Source organism: Canis lupus, chromosome 21 (genome assembly GCF_048164855.1).
Source record: "Canis lupus baileyi chromosome 21, mCanLup2.hap1, whole genome shotgun sequence".
Classification (NCBI taxonomy): domain Eukaryota; kingdom Metazoa; phylum Chordata; class Mammalia; order Carnivora; family Canidae; genus Canis; species Canis lupus.
Window position 1 is genome coordinate 23835311 of NC_132858.1, and position 22363 is coordinate 23857673.

Consider the following 22363-nt stretch of genomic DNA (forward strand, 5'->3'; position numbering starts at 1 on the left):
AGCACCCAGCAAAACCATGCTCAGGTCAGCAGCGCCAAGCCACAGCAAGTGATGCTTTCAGCGGAGTGCAATGACACACTCAAGGACACACTGCTGACACCGTGGCTTCCGTCTGCCTTATTAGCAAGGAAAGCTCATGTAAATATTGACAAGTGTACAAATTTTAATGAATGCTATCAGACCAGGGCCCCTCATAGGATGACCCCAAAGTACCTGTGCACACTAGTTACAAGTAGTTGTAGCATACACTATTGGTGATCTGTGCTCAGACGCCTTTTCACTACTTTGGGCTCCTTGCCTTCCCCATCCCCCAGTCTATACTGTTTTGCTTCCAATGGCCTGCACCTGAGATCTCTTTGTCAATTCAAGGGCTACTGGAACCACTAGGCTCACATGCATAGAAAGTCAGGCATGTTCTCCTACTGGCCCAGGGCAGCCCTTGGCCACTGGCTGGTTGCAGTGGGCCGGTGAAAATCCAGCTGCCTTGCTATAAAGCCAGGACACACTCAGAGAAGTAATTTATATGCCAGATTCCACTGAGGCTGGATCTTGCCTGAAATCACACCTTTGCTTGGCTTCCCTCCCTTCCCAGCCTAGCTTCCCCACTCCCTTGCCAGCTTCTCTGGGAGCATGTCCTGATACACCACCTGCACCCACACTCACCACTCAGGATCCACTGGGGGGAAACCCTACTCAGGCTATTATCTGTTCTTCACTTTCCCCCAAATCCTGAATCTTCTCATTCTTCTGCCCTTCTCATTCCACGCTGATAGTTACAGGTCATGACACCTGTTTTAGGGCTCAAACTTCTGTTAAGACACACGTCACACACAAGCCTTGGTTACCAGCGACCCTAGATAAATGACTTCTGGTCACAGTGTTGAGTTCCTCTATGCTACTGGTTTCAGATCATGCAACAACATCCTGGAGTCTATGAATGCTACCCTGGGGAAGAAGCCCAAAATTCAGATCTTACAATGCACAGGGAGTTCAGACTGAGGGCCACACAAGACTTTATGATAGTGGCTTTCTACTCTTGGCCCTTCTTCCATGTTTTTGAGCTCTGATTATTATTTGAGGCCATCAAAGGCATATCTTTTTGAGGGGAATATGCAGCAGGTAAGGTCTTGAAATGTCAATGGGAAGACCTGGGTGGTTGCCAATATCCTGAGTCAGAGGCTGCCCAGCCAAGAGAACCACTCATGCCACCCTGGACAGAGGCTGCCCAGCCAAGAGAACCACACTACATGCCACCCTGGACAGACTGTCCTAAATAGCAAGAAACAACATTCTTCAAGTTCCCAGAGCCCTCTCCACGTCAGCCCCACGTGACACCTTAACTCCCACTCCAGAGGCATACTCACGATTTTCACAGTGCTGCCCAGTGTAGCCTGCCAGGCAGGCACATTTGTAGGATCCAGTTTTGTCAAGGAGGCAAGTGCCATCATGGAAACAGGGAGAAGAGGAACATGCTGTAAGAGAAAAGGCAATTTCCCTCAGTGTCACCGTACAGCGAGTCAATCTCCTCAAGCCTGGAGCCTTGACCAGAGTCTTTCACTTGCTTCTTTACTTTTATCTCTTTTATTGGATTCATATTGCCATTGTTTGAGAATCCTTAAAACAGGTATTTATCTGATATTGTTTGAGAGTTTTGAAGGCCCCAGAAGTATGTTCCTATGGTCTGAAAAACCTAAAGCCAACACAAATAAGTACACCACATAATTAGAGTAGAAGCATGCCTTTACCCCTCCCAGAGGGACTCCAGGGGAGAAAGGCAGCCTCTGGGAGCTTTAGATCATCTTTTTTCAAGAAAGTATCCTGGGTACTGGGGGAAAGGAACTGGAAGATCTTCATGACACCTTTGAAAATGAGCTTGAGAATTTCCTAACATGCATTTTATAAACATTAGGCCCTCGAGCTATTGATGTGTTCAATTAAGAAAGGTTGTGGGTTCAAATATGATGGGGAAGCACTACTGGTATTAAATGATAATTAATCAGATTTCTTTACTGCAGAACTTCTCAGAATGTTTCACGACCTAATGTGCACCGCAAATTCCTCAGAATGACATAACGTCTGGCCTTCCCCAAGCTAATCTGACCTCAGAACCTGCATTTTGCAGAGGACTATTTCCTACAGAGAACACTTCGGGAAACAGTGGTCTGCGTGCTAACCCCTAACCCTACCTCCATTTGCCAACTGGAAATATACTGCTGGGCCCAGTTCCACAAGCCCGTATTGGGTGCTCGCCCTGTGTGAGGCACCGGAGTGGGACACCCTGCTTCCCAAACCAGAGATTTCTGATGAGAAAAATACAATGACTATCACCTGAGGTGTAATTCATTTAGTGTCAGGAAAGGGAAAAGTGTTATAAGATGCTCAAACTGGGGCAAAATCACAACCCGATGGAACAAGAGAAAAGGTTTAGCAGAGGACGACAAATGGGATACAAACCCTGAGGGTTGGGATTTGATGTGCAAGGTGGAGGAGGTGACCTTAGCCAGAGGGAAAAACCTGAGCACAAGCACACAGACAGGGTGTCTGAGGAACTGGGAGTGGTACTGTCTACCTGACAACTCAGACGGGCATTTCCCAAAGCTCCCCCAAACACTCCTGAAGTGTTAAGGAGCCCAGTTTAGGGCAGAAAGAGACCCTTCTGACCCTCCCCCCAGTCACAGGGTCATAGGCTGGTGAGCCACTGCTGCTTCTTCCTGGCTCCCCTGACAGCCAGCCCTGCTGACTGCTGCAAATACCCACACACGTGTCTCAAGTGTAACCCTACCCAGTCTTGGCTGGCCATATATTACCAAGGGCAGGGATCAGCCACAGGCTAACCATGCCACACCACAACACAGCACACCACAGCGACACAGCCTCCAGAAGCCCCAGGCCTGCACAGCTCCACAGGGGACATCCTCGGAAGGCAGTAGAACAGATGAGAAGCAACGGCGAGAGCTCACATGGAGACAAGCAGGTGGGGGCTGTCCGCCCATCCTGCTGAAAGGACAAGGCTACAGAAGGATGACCCCACTGCCACTACCGTTTTTCCTGAGACTTCTGTGTCATACCTTCCATGAGAAGACGTAGCAATCAAAATGCCACTACAATGCCTACTTGGGTATTTAAAAAAAAAAAAAAACAGAACTTCTGAGCTTGGTTTGTAGAGCTGGATACAGTGAGATCCAATCTCAGAACAGTGAGAGCCGAGGGTCCTTCCCTAGGATTGTGTGTTTGGCTCATTTTGGTCAAATCCTACTTCCTGATATGAACAGGGTGGGAGTTCAAGTCAGGCTTGGAGTTACTCACAAGCAAGTCGCATTTACCACTGAATGAAACACTTTTAATGCCTATTTTGCAGATGACAGATGGAGGCTCAGGGCACACCTGCCATTGGGCAGCTACTAAGTATGTCCTATGTACCAGACACCATACTAAGCTCTTCACCTGTTTCATCTCCCAGAACCTCCTTAATGGAGCAGGACTTATGCTTTTTCTTTATTCACAGATTAGGAAACTGAGGCCCAGAGAAGTAGAACTTACCCCAGGTCATACAGCTTAATCTACCAGGGCTCCAAAGCCCATGCGCTTAGCTATGAGAGGTTTCCTAGTGTGAGCCGTAGAGCCGACTACTTTGTGACCTCGGACAAACTACCTGGCCTCCCCTGCTCCAGCGTCTATACAAGGGCACCCATAATAACTAGCTAAGCTTCTGGTGAACATTTCTGAAATATATCTTGCCATTTATTTCTTCCTTCTCAGAGTGTAGGTTGCTTCCAAGAACCCAGCACACTGGGTTTTAATAAGGCTGTGCAGAGAGAAGGGGGTGCTGCTCAGAAAGGAGATGTTTGTCTGGAACACAGCCATAAAACGCTACATTTATCTCTGTGGCCTTTACCTGTGATCTCCTCAAATATGGCATGGAAGCCATCGAAATTCTTGGAGCCATCTGAATGGAAGAGGATGTGGAGTGAAGAGTCTGTGCTCCGGATGGGAGCTGGCCGCTCATTGCCACAAAAACGTTTGATGATCTGGCCGTTGCTACTGTCCCCGTCACGGACCTCAACATAGTCATACTGGCACATGTAGTCAAACTCCAGGCTTAACATGACAAACCTGTGGGTAGAGAGGGTGACAACAGGAAACAGGTGAGCCCTGGTCCATCCTGAGACCCACTTCAAGGCCAGAGGATGAACAAGTCTCAGAAGAGTGGTGCCACTGGCCTGATCCAATAGGAAAAGGGTCCTGGACAATGGGAGGTCAGATGAATTTCTTTTAGCAGAGGGCATGGTTGTGTCTGCTGTGCGCATGTGTGTGCGCACGTCCAGGCAGAACAGGGCATACCACATGCGTCCTCTCTTCCAAGGGCACTTGTCCTCCCAGTCAGCATGGCTGGTTCCTTCCTATCTTCAGGCCTCACCTTAAATATTCTCTTCTCAACAAGGTTTCCCTGACAACTCTTTATAAAAGAGATCCCCTGTTCTCTTTATAATGGGTATATAAATTTTAATTTCTCTTATTCATCTTCTTGATTTTGTGTTTTTGTGTGTGTGTCTGTATGCAACGTATACATGTCCATCTCCTCCACTAGGTGAAAATTCCTTGAGTGTAGAAGAGAACATCTATCTTATTCCACCATTTTTTGTGTAGTGCCTAACATGGTGCCTGGCACATAGAGATGCCAAGCAAACATTGGTGAATAGGTGGTTGAATGGATACTATAATTTTATAATAGGAGAATGGAAAAAAGCACATACTGTCTTGCACCAGTCAATAAAAGAACAAAATCTCTGCACATTCCCCTGTTTGATGGAAGGATGAGAAGGCAAGATCTTCTGGGTAGCAGTAATTCTTGCCACCAAAGACTAGAAAAGGTAGCACTATATCAGAATTTCAGAACTGGGGGAGATCAGATAAACCTGTGATTTCCTAAAAGGGTCTTGAGTTTGGAAATACATTAGATCAAAATACATTAGATCAAAAAAGCAGACAATGACCCCAAGCTTCCAATAGCAAGGGACAAGACAGGAGGCAGCACATCCCAGAGCAAGAGAGGAAAAGCCATTTTCAGATCATTCCAAAGGGAATGCTTGGGTACCATGGTCACAGAATATACATCTGTATCTTCTCCCTCATGTTTTGGAGAAGATAGAAGAGCTCACAATGGCCACCTGAAAAGCTGGATAAGGGCCTATTTCTACCACTTTGGGTAAAAAGTTCAAGTGCCAGGATTAGAGAACACTAGAACATAACGACAATCGGTATATTTTAAATGCGCTTAAATGTCTTACTAAAAATAAACCCTATAACTGGTGTTTATTCTATAAAATTTTTTATCACAAACTTTTCGTAAGGGACTCTAAGGCCCATTAATCATGCTTTGTGAAATGCGGTCTAACATCTAAGCAGCTGAGATCTCACCCAGATGCCACTGCTAGCTTGCTGTGGGCCTTGACAGGTGACTTCTTTCTCTGGACTTTGGTATCTCTGTCTGAAAAGGGAAGCAGCAGGGTCAAGGGCACCACTCAAAAAGAGATCACAGCTTTCTTCTGAAACTGAAACGTGAGATATTGCAAGTTGTATTTGTATCTGTACATTCATTCACTCACGTACTTAACGTCTATCTGTGGCCAGACTGCTCCGTGGCGGGCGCTGTTCTAGGTGCTGAAAGCACAGCAGTGCCCCAACTAGATGACACCCAAGCTGTGCCAGCCCTAGCAGAGAGTAGTTCTGATTTGGGGGACAAACAATAAGCAAGGAAACCAGAAAACAAGGTAATTCCATATTAAGTGTGAGTATTAAGTGCTGTGAAGAAAGTAAGCCAGATAAAAGCATAAAAAGTAAGTGGGGAGTGTAAGTTTTTTTATACATAGTGGTCAAGGAAGACCTCTCTGTGAATTTGATATCTGGGCAGACACGTACATGATGACATAGAGGCAGCCAGTGAAGGTCATGGGGGAGAGAAGTCCAAGCAGGGGACTCTGTAAGTGCAAAGGCCCTGAGGCAGTAATGAGTTTGGCATATTTGAGGAACTGAAAGAAGGTCAGGGATGCCGTAAGGTGGAGTATAAAGGGGAGAGTGGTATGAACTGAGGTTTGTCAGCAAGGAGAGCTGGAGCCAGATCCTGCATGGTGGGGAGTCTAGGTTTTCTTCCAAGCCTGATAGGAATGAGCTGGAAGGTTTCAACAGCAGAATCAATGATTGGATTTAGGATCTCAAAGGATCACTCTAGTGACTGAGAAGAGAGCAGAGCTGGCAAGAATGGAAACATGGAAGCCAGTTAGGAGGCTATCGGAGAGTCAAGGTGAGAGATGGTGGTGGTAAAAGTAGAATAGTGGCACCAGAGTCAGAAATGGGTGGACTTGAGATTATTTTCAGGTAAGAAGATAGGTTTTGTGATGGCTTGGCTGCAGTGCTGGGGAGAGGGGGGCAGTACCAGGGATAACTGCCCAGCTTTTGGTCTGAACATTGTACATGTGCGTTAGTGTTTCTGTTGTTGTTATTATTATCACTGGCCAGCAAGTCCAGGTTTGACTGGAAAGAAAGAAATCTATATATTTCTAAGCCTTTCCTAGGCATGTGATGTGCTTGTCCAATCCCTCTACCATTTTGGATTTTTGTTTGCGAGAGATTTCCTTTGCATCCTGGATCTTGGAGAGGCTCCTCAGAGCTCCCTAAGGGGACCACGGGCCTGGTCCCTGAGGTGCTGAAATAATATGTGGCATCAACACCTGCCCTTATCATCCCTGGCAGCCCCCACCTGAAACCCCTCAGGTGTTCCTTATGCTAACCTTCCTCTGGAAAATTCCAATTAATGAGCCTCACTCCCAACCCCAGATCCTCAAGGGGGAGACCAACCACTGGGGACCAGCTTTGGTGAGGAGAATTGACAAGGGGACCTGTTTTGCTGGATCCTTCCAAGGCAGGGTCCCACATGTTGCCCCTCTTGGAGGACAGAGAGCCATCTGAGGAACCAGCTGCAATGTGGAGACCTCCATTGATCCATCCAGAAAATACTTATTGAAAACCTGCGCCCTAGAAGAGTAGAGATATCTGTCACTGCCACCCTCCTTACTGGGAAGAAAGGGAAGAACTAAGCGAACAAGGCCTCTAGAAATCCCAACGGTGAGTGGGCCACTCCACTTCCCTAGAGAGGAGAAGGTAAGGCATTGGCCAGGAGAGAGGAGATGTGCTGGAGGCAGAGAGGAGTTCTTCCGACATTTATTCATGCAACAAGTATCTAGCAAGCTGCTATGGTGTGTGCCGTGTGCTGCTCCTGGCACTAGGATGCAGCAGTAAACAGTTCACATAGAACGGCACTCTTTTGTGCTATTTATTGAGAGTTACAGTAAAACTGGGTCTGTAGGTTGAACTATGGCATAAGTTAAATATTTGTGAGGACTCCAAAGTTCCATAAGAAGAAATGGCTTATCTTCCACACAAGTGAGAAACCTGGTTTATTTATTACAGGGGTGGTGGTTGTTCTCTGAGAAGTGGTTGTTTTCGGTGAAAGGAGCTGATAAGCAGAAACCCCAATGTGGAGAATAAATGCCTTGAAGGTTAGGTCTGTGACTTTGATTTCTTCCCTTTCCTCCCATAGAACCCAGCCCAGTCCTGGATGAATAGGAAGACTTGGTAAAGATTTGTGGATGGATAGATTGCTATCAATATTTTGCTCTGTTGGTATTATCCTTGGGTCAAAAGAACCTAAACCCCCTAACCCCCCATTCTAGGGCCGTGAATAACAAACATGTAATTGGCTGTAGTTTTTACCAGGCTTTATCCCATGGAATAGTCCAAGAGGTTAAAAAAAGCCTCCAGTATACATTTTCTAGTTTGGGGGTTGTTTTTTTGTTTTGTTTTGTTTTGTTTTTCTTTTTAAGATATATCCATTTATTTTTTTATTTTTATTTTTTTTAGATATATCCATTTATTTGAGAGAGAGAGAGTACACAAGCATGTGCGAGCAAGCAGGGGAGGGGCAGAGAGAGAGGGAGAGAGAGAAACTCAAGCAGACTCCACACTGAGCAGGGAGCCCAACTCAGGGCTCGAGCTCATAACCCTGAGATCAGACCAGAGCTAAAATCAAGAGTTAGACATTTAAACCAACTGTGCCACCCCAGCGCCCCACATTTCCTACTTTTAAGAATAAAGTGCTGATGGTTACCCTGAGGTCACTAGGATCCAGGGCCCTCAGCCTTCTTACTGTGTTTCCTTATAACCTCAAACTCCCTAATTCTGACCCCAGCCCCTTACCTTAGCTGGATGATGAAGCCAGGTTTGGCATGAATGGTCCATTCGCAGTGAGCGTTTAGGGGGTAGCTCTCCAACAAAATCTGACCCTTTGAGGCCCGCAGAACCTGGCCACATCCTGGGAGGAGAAGATTGGGGCATGGAAATTGGAGTCAACAGGAGAGAGAGGGTAGAAGGTCTCAAAGCCTTTGAGCTCACCCACATCCCTGAGAACAGAACGAGGAAGGAAATTACTTTCTCAAGCACCTGGCAATGTGCTAGGCAATTTGCATAGGTTAATTCACTTAATCTACCCCACAGCTTGAAAAGGGAAGTACTATCATTCCAGTTTTCCAGCTGGGAAAATGTATAACAAGAGGGTTAAAGAAAAATTTGGCCACTAGAGCAGAGATTCAAACCTGTGTCTGAAGGTGGAGTCCAAGCCTCTGCAAGACTGCCATATGCCAACCTGCTGACTCCACCCCAAAAGACTTTGAAAGTAGACACTGTGGTCTTCTTCTGAGCCTAAATCTGCATCCTTTACCCCACAAATAGGACCCTAAAGCAACTCTTTCCTGACCCTTTTACACCCAGTTAGAAAATTTATGTATTTGTTCTATATGCAATTACGTAATAAATGTTTCCCTAACACATGACACCAGCAGGGGGACATGATTCTAACCATTTGGACTCACTGGTTTTCTTTCTTTTTTTTTTTTTTTTTCCTAGCCCCTAACTCTTTTTTTTTTTTTTTTCCAAACAAACTTCTTTTGAAAGCCACCAATTAAAAAAACACACATATCCAAGAAGTTCTCCTGCGTGGGGTACAGGGATCCAAAGCCCTCTACCCTCACTATCACCTTCATTTCCCCGAGTTACCTCCAAAGAATCACTAAGAAAACCACTGGACGAAGTTATTGTTAAATTACATCATGTTTCCTAGTATTAAGATAAGCACAGGTGTGTAAGATGCATCCTACCTTTACAAAATGGTCTGGGGAAAATGCCTTGAGTTGGTTTTAGAGAAAAAAAATTATCTGGGTCATATAAATAAATAATACTTTCTACTAGAGTTGTCAAACTATAATCCATGGGTTGAACGTGGCTCACTGCCTGTTTTTGTACATAAAGTTTTACTGGAACAGAGCCATGCCCATTTTTAATGCATTTTATATGATTGTTCTCCAGTTATAATAGCAGAGTTGAATGGTTCTGACAGGAGGCAGCAAGGCCCACAAAAATGAAAATATTTACTATCCGCTCCTTCACAGAAAAAGTTCACCTAACCCTGCTCTCTACAGAAATCCAGTTTGACCTCATAAAGTCTAGATATGCAGTTACAATCAATAACTCCCAAAAGTATAAATTCTCATTGCTTAAAAGAAAAATGTTGGGATCCCTGGGTGGCTCAGTGGTTTAACGCCTGCCCTCAGCCCAGGGCATGATCCTGGAAACCCAGGATCGAGTCCCACATCGGGCTCCCTGCATGGAGCCTGCTTCTCCCTCTGCCTGTGTCTCTGCCCCTCTCTCTCTATGTGTGTGTATCTCTCATGAATGAATAAATAAAATCTTTAAAAAAAAAAAAAAAAAGGAAAGGAAAATGTTAATATCAGTGGATACTGCTCCGTACCAAGACGAAGGTGAGGATCTTTCCACAGGGTTAGGAAAAGAGCTCAAACTCCACTTTTGACAAGCTGTGAGGTCTGAGGCTTGTTACTTTTGTGGAAAGTACTGCTCAGCTGGTTGTACAAGTCCTGTCTTCATTTGGATTTCTATTGCTGCTGTCCTGGTCTACCAGTGGGAAGCGTCATCCACCACTTTCCACTGGGGGTTCTTGTCTTGCCCAGCCTCCACCCTCTTTCCCTCTCCAATCATTCCCCTCATATTTGATTCTCCACACAGCAGCCAAAGCCACCTCTTAAATAAATAAACTAGATCACATTACTCTGGATTCAACCCTCCAAAGGTTTCCCTCTACGCAAACACCTTCTTATGACGTCCATGGCCCTGCCTCACCGAGGCCCAGACCCACCACCATCTGCCCAGGTGGATGAGTCTCCAGCCTCCTCACACTGTCCCAGCCACACCGGCCTCCTTTCTGTTCCCAACCCTGGGCCTTGCCCTTGCTGTTCCCTTAGCCTGGAAGAATGGGGCCCCATAACTCCTTTCTTTGGGAATTAAGTTCAACTGGCCCTTCTTCAAAGAGGCCTCCCTTGACCACGCAGCTACAGCGGACCGTCATGTCTCTATAGTAACTGTCTTCACTTTATTTTTCTTTTCTTCATAGCACATATCACTAATTGAAATTAGCTAGCTTATCTGCTTACTCATTTTAGTGGAGCTGGGACGGCCCTCTTCTAGCTTGTCCACCTAGAATGGAACCTGACATGGAACAGGTGCTGAATAAATAGTGGTTGAATGAATGAATGACAATATTATCACAGGCTAGGCACTGGCTGAAAGACTTCCAAGCATCCTCTCATTTAACACCCATAAGAAACCTAGGAGAACGACATTCATCTCCCCATTTCCCAGAGGTGAAAACTTAATAAGGAAGTAAAGAAGTGGGGTGACTTCCCCAAGGCCAGATGGCCGGGAGGGCAAAAGACTGTAAGTGACTCTTTTTAACGGTAAAGCACAGGTTAAGAACGAAGAGACTTCTGAGCCCCACTGCCCTTGGCTTGAGACTCGGCGTTATCTTCACTGGCTATGTGACTTTGGGCAAGTTTCTTCCTCTCTCAGAACCGCAGGAAACCTGAGTCAAATAGAATAAAGCTGGCACGTACTTCATATGATTTTGTGAGGCTGGAATCAGATTATGGGCAGAAGGCCCTTAGCAGAGACGCCAGGAAATGTTAATGGTTGCTCCTGGGTGGCAGAGCAGGGATTTGAACTTGGATCTGTCTGGTACCAGTGCTGGGTCCTGGCTGGTACATTCAATTGTCTTGAGGGCCTCTTGCCCCTGTCCCACACCGTGCTGAAGCAGCAGGATCCTTTCACTCCCCGAAAGATACACTCCCCGAAAGAAAGATCTGCACCCCCCTCCCCAGCCCCATTTTCTGAAGTGCACGTTCCTTCCTCCTGCACACCTCACATGCCATCGCCCCCATCCGCCCATCTGCTGGCTACGGAAGTGATCTTTGGGTGTGAAAGACAAAAAAAGAAGTCTTCCTGCACAGCCTCCACCCTTTGGGGACTGGCAGCTTCCCAGGCTGCAAGGTGTTAAATCCCAGCTCCCGCAGTAAACCTCCTGCAGGGACCCCAAGTTGGAACCAGCAGGAAATGCTGCTAGTCCGCTTCCCTGCTGGGGATGGAAGCTGGGAAACTGGGCCTCTCCTCAGGTCCAAGGTGGGGGTGGGGGCGGCCGAGGCCCACCCTAGTCAGGTCTCCTCGGCAGGACCATTCAGGCCTTAGCCAGACCCAGGATCTCATGGGGCCTCTGGAGAGGTCAGGGCCACCATCCCCACCCAGGCACCGGCCCCCCGCCGTGTGAGATGCTAGACCACTTGCTCCTGCAGGCCCGGGGCTGTCCTTCAGGAGTAGCCAGGATTCCAAAGCACACGCCACATCTCAGTCCTTGATGAGGTTTTCCTCCTCATTCTGGGGGGGAAGGGACACATTGGCCCCAAGATGGTGGACAAGTTCCAACCAGCAAGACACAGAGGCCGCTTCTCAGAAATGTGCTTGGGAGAAGGGTATGAGGCACTGAGAATGGGAGGAAGGAGCCCTAGTCCCCTCCCACATCAAGGGGCTCCTTCAGCTCCCTTTCCACTCTTGCCTCTCCTTGGGGAGCTGCAGGGTCTGGGTGCAGGGCAGACTAAGTGCACCTCTCTGTCTAGGGCAGAACAGTGAACACAGCTGAGTGTCCCCGCCAAGGAAGTGATGGTGGCCAACCAAGCAGGTGGTCCTGAGTCTGAAAGACCAGAGCAGGCAATGGGCCCAGAAACGTGCTCAGATTCCCTGACAATGTCTTGCTGCGGGGGAAGTGGGGCGTGTGCGTATGTGTGTAGGGGTGTTTGCCAGCGAAGCCAGACTGTCCCCCACACTGGGCTCTGAAATCCTGGACTCATCTCCAACCTCCCGCCCCAACCCTTCTCCGTTGCTACAAGCCAAAATAAGAGAGACACCTAGATAGACCCTGCTTCTGCAGAGGCGAAGGGAAATCTCCATTAGTTTCTAAACTGGCAAGAGAGCTGGAGGGTTCCCAACAAAAATGAGCACCCCAGCATTCAGACAAAAGTCTTGCTATCTCCAGCATGGGGGGTGGGGAAGGAGGAGCAAGAGACAGACACAACAAGCTTCGGAGACATCATTGGGGCTTTTTTTTTTTTTTTTTTTAATCTTTCCTCTTGGGGGTGGTAGGGGGAAGGACTAAAGAAAACAAGCATTCAGACAGACATTGCATTTCCTCCCCACCCCCAACCCCCAACTTCAGAGATGACTCGGAGGCAGGACTCACAATGATTGAGGCGCAGTCCAGGAAGCCAGGCTGGGTCCACACTGCTGCTCAGCCTTCTACTAGCTGTGTGACCCCAGACAAATTCTCCAGATTCTCTAGACTCAGGCTTCCTCACTGGAAATGAGAGTAACACTAGCACCTTCCACCATGTTGTTGTTTTCTTATTTGTTGTAAGCATTAAATGAAATATTTATTTAAAGCACCTAGCACAGTACTGGACACATAAAATGCTCAATAAATGGCAACAAATAGTGTTATTTCTCTTGAGTCTTGTCTAGACCCAAGGCACTATTTTGGCACAAGACTCACAGGGGCCGTCCCAGGTTCTGACCCTTGTGCCAGGGCCCCGAAGGGCCTCCTTACAGCACTGGCTACATCCCTCAACCCATCAGACACAGGCCCCAGACACTGATGGCAGAACAAAGGCCTGGGTGAGGACATGGGGATGACCCACGTACCAGGCCAGGAGCTGGAAGGGAGCTCACACTTCCCACATGATTTGGTTCTTTCTACCACGACCTGCTAGGCCCCCAGACAGGGACTTGGAGTGAAGACTTGAAGCGCCTCCCACATCACGAGATGATTTGGGAGACAGAATGAGAGACTGGGCTCTGGGGCCTGGCTTCTGATCTGGCACCTTCCCTCTGCTACTTACAATCTGCATGACAGCAAAGAAGTCACTTAACTCTTCTGTGCCTCTGTGTCCTCACCTATAAAATGGCTCTGATGAGGGTCAGTGACTTAGTATGTGAAGGCACTTAGAACAATGTGTGGTTCATAAGAAGGGCTAAGAGATGGTCTTTATCAGAGGCTAGGTCGGAACCCGGAGCAGTCAGATGTCCAGGAATAACTCCAGAGCTCACCCTATGATTTGGCTTATCATCCCAACTAATTTGATACTTTATAGTGATGGTTTATTTAATGGTTTGCCTCCCCCATGACGGTTCTGTGAGAGCAGGGACCTTGGCTGCCTTGTTCACACCTTTACATGCACGGAGCAGGTGTTCAGTTAACTGTTAACTGAATGACTGTCCCAGATAAAATCAAATGTCTCTCTGCCCAATCAAACCATTTTTGAAGCCCCTCCTCTTCATCTCAAGGGGTCTGTCCACTCAGTTGAAACAATTGGCCGGTGAGAACAGCACCTACCACCTTACTGCAAAAAGTCTGTCCTCCTCAAAATCATCAGAATCTTCACAAAAACATCAGAGAGATAACTGAGCCAATCCGACTCAAAAGAGAGGGTCTGGGCTTGGGTAGCTCAGAGAATTTTGATTTCTGCAGAAAGAAGGATTTCAGTCTTTTTTCTCTGTGCTTCAATTTGGTTGATTTCTATAAAATCTGTGTTTAAGTACCCTGATCCTTTCTGCCATTGTGACCAGTAGGCTGTTAATCCCCTCCAATGAATATTTTAAGATTTCAGATAGTATAGTTTTCAGTTCTAGAATTTCCATTTGGTTCTTTTTAACACTTTCCAAATCTATCCTGAAATTTCTCTTCTTCTGTTATACCGTTTTCCTGTAGAACCTTTAGTTTATTTATTTTAAAGTTATTTTATTTTATTTTTTAAGTAAGCTCTATGCCCAATGTGGAGCTCAAACTCATGACCCTAAGATAAAGGGTCACTTGCTCTACCAACTGAGCTAGCCATGCACCCCTATTTTAAAGTTTTTTTTTAATTCCTTGTCTGAAAATTCCAATATCAATATTTGATCGGGCACTGTCTACCTCTTTTGATTGACTTTTTTTCCTCTTGACTAGACATTATATTATCTTGCTTCTTCACAACAGAAAAATATTTTTTTTTCTTTTGATTGGTAACACCCTTTCCTCTATTAGGCAGGGAGGATGAAGACTGATCATTTAGATCCAGTCAGAAATTACACTAATATGAAGCAGGACCGAAGCTGATTCTTCTAGAGGGGCCTTGAAACTCAAGCACCAGAAACCTCACAAAATCCATCTTTCATTTTCAACATTCTCTGCAATCTCCACCTATCTTCTTACACTTCCGTAATTGTAAGCCTGGGAAACTATGAACTTTTGAGCCTTTGAAATCACCAAGTTTTTGTAGCTGCAAAACTCCCAATATCTCAAGATCTTCTGCTTTCTAGTCTTGCCCTAGCCTCTGCATGCTCAGCACAACTTCATTTAAGAGAATACATGGGAGAGAGCCTTTGCTCTGGGGTCTCATTTTTTTTTTAATTGGAGTTCAACTTGCCAACATAAAGCATAATACCCAGTGCTCATTCTGGGGTCTCTTTTAGATGTAAGTTCAGCCAGGGCACCCACAGTTTCATCCTAAATCTGGTTAATCCCGCCTCCTTCCCTGGCTGGCCCCGCCTCCTTCTCCAGCAGGCCCCGCCCTTCACCTGCCCTGCCCTCAGCCTCAGAGCAGGTGCCACCTGCTTACACAGGAAGGATTTACTCTTCTGGAGTTTAGCTTCTTTTAGCTTTTGTGTTCATAGATACTTGCTGGTTTAAAGGAAACGATTTTCTTTGGTTTATCAAGTGATTTCTTCCTATTTGAGCAGAAAGGAGGGTCTTTTTCATGTTCTGCGCCTTAGCCGGAAACTGAGCAATGGTTGGATGAGTTCTTTGACAACATAAAATCTTCTGCAAAGGTTCGGACATGCATTTCCTGCAGTCAGAGCTTCAACTATATAAAGTATTTTATATATATGTATGTGTATATATATGTGTATGTGTGTCCACATATATATAGTATGTATATATCTGATGTATATAATGTTCAAATAATTTTATATGAAATGTAAAGTGTTATTTACCATTACAATTCTTTTCTGGGAAGATTACCTCCTCATGTCCAATATATATTTTCTTGTACCTAGGGAATTCTACTTTATTATTTTTCCTCTCTGGACTCACATTGATTTTCTTCTCAAACAAGAAAAAGAAAAAGAAAAAGCTCACTTCATGGCTTTGGTTTAGTAGTAATAAAAATAGCAGTCACCATTTATGGAGCATTTACTATGAACCAGGCTCCTTATTAAAGGATTTACAGTCAGTACTTCATTTAATCCTCACAAAAATCTGTAGAGGACCACTCTTATTATCTCATCTTGTACTTGCAGGAACTGAGACTTACAAAGATTGAATAGCTTTGCCCAAAGTCACAGAGGGAATAAGAGGTTCAAATCCAGATCCTACTGGTTCCAAACCCAGTGGTTAACCATCACATAATACAGTTCCCAGTTTGGATCCAAATGAGCATTGTTCCTTTCCTGGAAGTATACAGGCACCTAAGTCCACAACAAAATGAGCCAGTTTTCAGTGACTCCTCCCAGATGATTCTATGGTTCCCTAGGAAGACAGCTCCATATATCAGTAACACACAGCTTTGTGGGCCTTTCTCTCTCTTTAAAATTTGCTCTTGATCATTTCCCATTATGGTTCAAGGACCGGCCTACACAAATCATCCTCCTCTCTCATATACTAGCCCCACATTTTTAGGCATGGCTCATGGTCAGTCCCTTTTCTCTATCTAAAATATGGCTAAGAAGATAAAATGTACTAAGGGTCTATTATCTCTCCCCATAAATCCTCTTCTCTGGGTTGACTTGCTAACCTTCCATCCCCTAGATTCTCCATAGCCTGAAAGTCTGAGTCATTACAATGTGAGCCAGAAGTGTGGTATCTTGGGTAGCTCTTAGACCCTCTCATTGCTCATCTCATTTGGTGCTGAAACACTCAGCCCAAAGGCCATGATGAATAAGCCCCACTCTGAAGCTCAATGGAGTGGTTCCATTTAAGAAGCCAACTTTCCAGCCACTTTGGGAGGAAACCTTAGTTTTGACTCTAAATATCAGTGCTTCTCATAGCCAGCATCCAGATCATAATTCCTAAAAACCATTCCCACAAAAGGAACCAGAATTCATAGAGAAATGGCTGGTTCTAGGACTTGGACGTAAACAATCAAGGTGAACTTGAGACATTTGGGGCTGGGGGGTAGGAAGCAGAAGGAAAGAAAGGAATTACCTAAAGAATGATGCTGTAGAGCTGGCTTAAAGGGCCTTCACTGGCTAATTCTGGGACAATTTGAGCATCAGAAAGAAAAATAATGGTAACATTACAAAACGTAGAAAAACCTTTTAATTCATGAGTTCATAGTGCCGTAAGAGAGAGAGAAAGTCAGATGTAAGAAAATGATGATTGGTGGATCCGGGTGAAAGGCATACAAATGTACTATTCTTTCAACTCTTTGTAAACATAAAATTTTTCAAAATAAAAGGTTGAGAGTAAGAAGAAAGAATCAGCTCCTTTCCATAGCCTGGATATTCCGAGCTTACTAAACCGATCTTTCCTAGGCAGGAGGACACGAATAAAATCCTCTCCTGGGCTCCATGACCTCAGGCCCTTCTGCTCTTATCTTGGTTGATATAAAATGTCAATGGTTATAAATGAATCAATCATATAATGGGTTCTAAGACTATCAAAAGTTCAGTTAATACTAATTATCAGAAGTATTGTAAAGGAGGGACTCCTGGGTGGCTGAGCGGTTGAGCGTCTGCCTTCGGTTCATGGGATCAAGGATCGAGTTCCACATCGGGTTCCCTGTGGGAAGCCTGCTTCTCCCTCTGCCTGTGTCTCTGCCTCTCTCTCTCTCTCTCTGTGTGTCCCTCATGAATAAATAAATAGTCAAAAAAAAAAAAAAGAAATATTGTAAAGGACAGTGAATAAACAAAGGTGTTATAACATCTGTTCAGTCCTGAATGCTCTATAACTAAATAAAAACTAGTCTGATCCTTTCTGGCATTTGCTTGTCACTTGTCCTTCCTGGGTCCTCTATGGCACTCTAGTAAAAATGCCAGGGCTCTACAGAAGGTGGGGATTCAACAGCCTGAAAGGATCACTTGGGTGCCATCTACTGGGTAAATGCTTGCACTGCCCCAGCCAGAAACAGGCTACCAAGTGCTGGGCTCCCTCTTAATAGAGGCAGGAAGCATACTGCCCAGCCCCAGGCAAGCATTCAGCAAACAGTGAAATGAATTATTTCTTCCTTTGAATTCCCCTCACATGTATTTAATGCCAGTATGAGGTGGCCGTGATAAGAACCTAATATCATCATGTCGTTGTCTTCTTATGGTCAAGCCCTGTGTCCATAGATGGATTGAAACTCACTGAGGGGCTCATTGTTCTCCCTAGTGACCGACCCATAAGAAATGCTCCATAAATGCTTATGGCTTGATCAAATAACACACAGTGTGTGCAGAGGAGCTTTCAGAACAAGTATAATGAAACCGAACAAGCGTAACTGAACCAACACAGAATGAGATAGGGATCTGACCATTTTTCTGTTTGTTTCATAGCATTGACCACATTCCAATTTTTTTTTTTTTTTGGTCTCTCCTCTCTAAATTGCAAGCTCCAGAACTGCAGGAATACATCCTTCTTGCCCATCACTGTCCGTCCAGCACCTAGGAGCATCCGTTCAAGGAATATGTTTTGAATGGATGGGTAGAGTAATGAATGATGCTCTCTGCCCTCTTTCCTAGGGATGATGACCAGTCGCCCTGAGCCAGTTTTGCTATCCTCAAGAAAGCCTTGATTCTCCACATGGACACCATCACTATCCAACCAGCCAGACTCTGTATACAGCCAACTTTTACACTGAGGCCAAACCCAAGACTCAACCAGTAGGTCTTATTGGGAAAGGCACAGGTACAGGACTCCTTTGAGCTACTATTACCCTCCTGTCTTGTTACTACTTGCTTTAGCACTCTCCTACATGCAAATATTCTTCCCTTTCTCTGCCCTTTCCCCTAAATAAACTCCTACACACAGAGCAATCAGAGTACTGTTGAGGGGATATTTGTACCCCTCCTCCTTGGGATGGTGCATACTTCCCTACTCGACTGATCTGGGGCTTGGCCATGTGACTTCTTTTGGAAAGTTCATGGATATGATGTGAGCAGAAGCCTTAAATGTGCCTGGCTGTTCGGCTAGGCCTCTAGTGCTTTTGCACCCCACCCTGAGAAGAATATGTCCCAAGTAGCTGCTGCTCCTTTGGGCTAAGCTCTGAATCGAGAGAGCAACCCAGGCCAACTCAGCTGAAATTGGATGAACCCCAGCCAACCCACAGACCCATGATAAAGGAAAATAAACACTTGTCCTTCTGAGATGGTTTGTTACAAAGAAGAAAAATGACTAATAAAGATGAATACATTATCACAACTCCTGAAAGCTTCCACTTGGAAATTCTGTTTTCTGACCACAATATCCCTCCAATCTACATGATCCACTACTTTATTATCACTATGCCTGCTTTTCCATCTCACAGACACTGCCAATTCTATCCTTTCTTCAGGCTCTTCTGGTTTCCTGTCCTCCCCAATTGAGACAATCATGCCTTAGCCAACTCTTGGATCCACCAAATGACTGGTTTTATCCACCTCTGCTCCCATGCTGCTAGAAGACCTTGTCTAAACTGTCCAGATGGCATCACCTATACAGGAAATCCAGCTTCCATGGGGTCCTTAGTCCTGCTTGGACAAGCTTTAATTTATCATGAGCTGGTGCCTTTCCTTACCCCTCCTGTGGCTGTCTCAAACCTTTGGCACTCTCCAGCTGCAGCCATATGTCCACTCTGCCCTCAGCAGAGATTTCACTTCCCAGTTTTCAGTGAAAACAGAGCTGTGGGAGGGGGCCTTGTCAATGGAGATGGGATGGTACTGTGGTTAAGGACAGGGGGTCTAGAATCACATAGACTGAGGCACCTTTCTGTCTTACCCACAGATGAGCATAGCTCAACCATCACCTCCCGTCTGAAATCTCTCCCACCCCTGACTCCCCAGGATTAGCCGTTCTACCTTCTCTGAGCACTTAGCTATACCTTAGTTCACAGCTTTTCCTTGTCTTCCAGTGCACTTGGAATAAACCTAAACTCTTTACCTACTTTCTCTGCCTCAAAGGTCATGCATGAGCCAATGAAAGCAGATGGCTCCACCCCATCACCCCATCACATATCACTTCTCCATTCCCTTACACATAAAAAGAACAACCTCCCATATCCAAAAGGGAGAAAACCCCAAAGTTATCTCCCATACTGCAAAGGTCAATGTGAAATCAAAAACTGTGCATTGTATCTCTAATTACATCTTTCTTAAACTTTTACTGAAAGTAGTTTTATTTCTGGACCACCCACCAGCTTGGCAATTAAGGAGCATATAGAATAATAATGACATATTTATTGCATTCAATATGCAAATATTTAATATTTAATATGCAATATTTAATATGCAAATATTTCTCAAGATAGTTTTGAGCTTCTACTATATGCCAGACAAAGCATTAAGTGCTTCACACACATTATCTCACCGAATTCTTCACACAACCCTATGAGATAGCTTTACTCCTACTGTAAAGAAAAGGAAACAAAGCTTAGCCAGGTTGAATGACTCGGCCAAGACCACAATACCAGTAACCAGCAAAATTATTAAACCCAGGTCTGCGTCATTCCAGGGCTTGTACTCTTGATCATTATGCTACACCGTCTTCCGGGAACAGCTGCCAAAGGAAGACCTGGATTAAATCCCACAGATAAACTACCTAGAAGATCACCTACCAACAACCAAATTAAGTTTTCTAGAACCCATCTAAAAATGACATTGAAGTTCTAGATGTGCAATCAAGACCAGCACTTTTAAAAATTATCTGTATCTTATACGATAATTTAACTCCCAGGTTCATCCGAAAATACCAATATACCCCTTCCAGATAGAGCTGGGGTCCTCAGCGGCAGATCACACAGCTCATCCTTCACCTGAGACTCTCAAAACTCGTGACATTTTGCTACAGGTTGGATCAGGCAAAGAATACCAATAGCACTCCGTCCTCCCTCTCTGCAAACTGGGAATATCATCATAAGAGGAAAATTGCTCAGCCTGTCAGCCCATCCTTCTGATTCAAATAGGGAGCACGTAACATAGGCCCAACAAAATAACAGTTTGTATATTGCTCCAGATCCAGACTCTCAGAGGGATATTCACCGTCAGGGCACTGCAGAGGGGAGCTTTAAACTGAGACATTAGATTTCCACTCCATTTTCAAAGGATTACTGAAACTCAGAGGGGATCCCTAATAAAGATTAAGTAATTCTTAGAGATGAAGGAGAACCCGGAAAGACTCCCTTTCCTGGAATAAGTGGCATGCTGACGATTTGATGTGGGATCCAGGAATTTAACTCAGGAACCAAGAAATTTACCAATAGAAATTCACATTTAAAACCCACTACAGAACTTAGCATAGCTGAAGACTTATTCACTGGTTGCTGACCCTGCTAACACACAACTGCTTCTGGAATGGACACGAGGCATTCTGGGTGCAGAAAGTCTTGGCTTCACTTAGGAGAAAAGAGAAGATTTAAGAGCAGATATAAACCTCCCGACACCAATTCCAAACAGATGTCCACGATCCACACCCAGCAGATGGAAATAGTCTTTGTTTTCTTATGGTCTTACCTAGAAAGCCCTCTGGCCAAAGCTTTCCAGCACTCAGATCCCAACCAGATAAACCTTAGTCTGCTGCAAGCTGAGTGTTCAAAGCAGCATGCACCGAGGGGCAGCCGCCTCGGGGTTACTCACGCATGCAGTCTCCTCCGTACCAGCCCGCCCGGCACTCTGCGCAGTAGACCCCCTTCACGTAGAAGTCGTCCAGGGTGCCTCCCCATGAGCCGTTCCGGCAGGTCTTGCAGTTTTCAAAGATGGTACAACCTGAAACATGTCCCAGCAGAAAGACGTTCGATTATGCACCTGCAGGTTCTGATGGGCGGCATGCGAGAGGAACGGGACCTGCTCAGGGCCTCGCCTCCACCGAGGGCCTGGCACTGAGAAAGGAGCCAGAGCCCTTGGGGAAAAAAATGCTCATTCCTGGGAAAATACCAGAGTCAGCCGAATTTGCAGCGAGGAATCTAGGAGGGTGGTCTGAACCATATTCCCAGACAGTGGTTGATGCTCCATGTGCTTATCATGGAATATTTAGAAAATTCAGACAAGCAAAGAGAATTAAATTAAAAACACTGAAAGGTCCATCACCAGGGAACAACTCCCGGTAACACACTGTCTCTGTGTATAGAGAAAAACACATTTAAAAAAATAAATTAGGCTTATGTTATATTCTGTACCTTCTGTTTTTGTAACTTATTTCAGTTCACAGTAGATAGTAAGTATCTACCTGTCTCAAATATAACATATTTTCCATGTCATATATTTCTATAGCCAAAGTATGCCCGTGGAAACAATATTAATGCCTAATAAAGGGCCCACCCTGGAAGGTGCCAGGCTGCTCCCACCAGCAGGCCACACCAGAGAGGGTTGAGCAGCTCCCCAGGTAAGGGTCATTTTTATAACATGATCTCTTGAGGGGCGGGGGATAGTGATGGGAGACAGAGATAACCCAATCCCATTTATCACAGCAGAGAGCTAAGATCTGGCTCTGCCATCGTCCAGCTGTGTTTCCTTCCTCTGTGCCCCAATGTCATCATCTGTAAAACAAGGGTTAAAAAATGTACCTGCCTCTCAGGGTTGTTTTAAAAAGTAAATTAACACATATAAAGGGCCTGGCACATAGTATGGATACCCCAAATATGAACTGTGAGTCTTATTCTGCATTCCCACACCTCCAATTGGCTTATCCCTACCATTGCCTATATCCTGC

The 22363-nt window shown here is 45.4% G+C and overlaps 1 protein-coding gene across 2 annotated transcripts in view; it reads right to left on the reverse strand.

The window, feature by feature from the left end:
- Positions 1 to 22363, reverse strand: part of PAMR1 (peptidase domain containing associated with muscle regeneration 1) — a 72684-nt gene that overhangs the window by 25961 nt on the left and 24360 nt on the right. For both annotated transcript variants that reach the window (XM_072791126.1, XM_072791127.1), the window contains exons 3-6: positions 21292 to 21420; positions 8254 to 8368; positions 3896 to 4113; positions 1365 to 1472 (exon numbers count right to left, since the gene is read on the reverse strand). In XM_072791126.1, coding sequence (XP_072647227.1) covers positions 1365 to 1472; positions 3896 to 4113; positions 8254 to 8368; positions 21292 to 21420 — 570 coding nt within the window. The remainder of the gene's footprint in view (positions 1 to 1364; positions 1473 to 3895; positions 4114 to 8253; positions 8369 to 21291; positions 21421 to 22363) is intronic.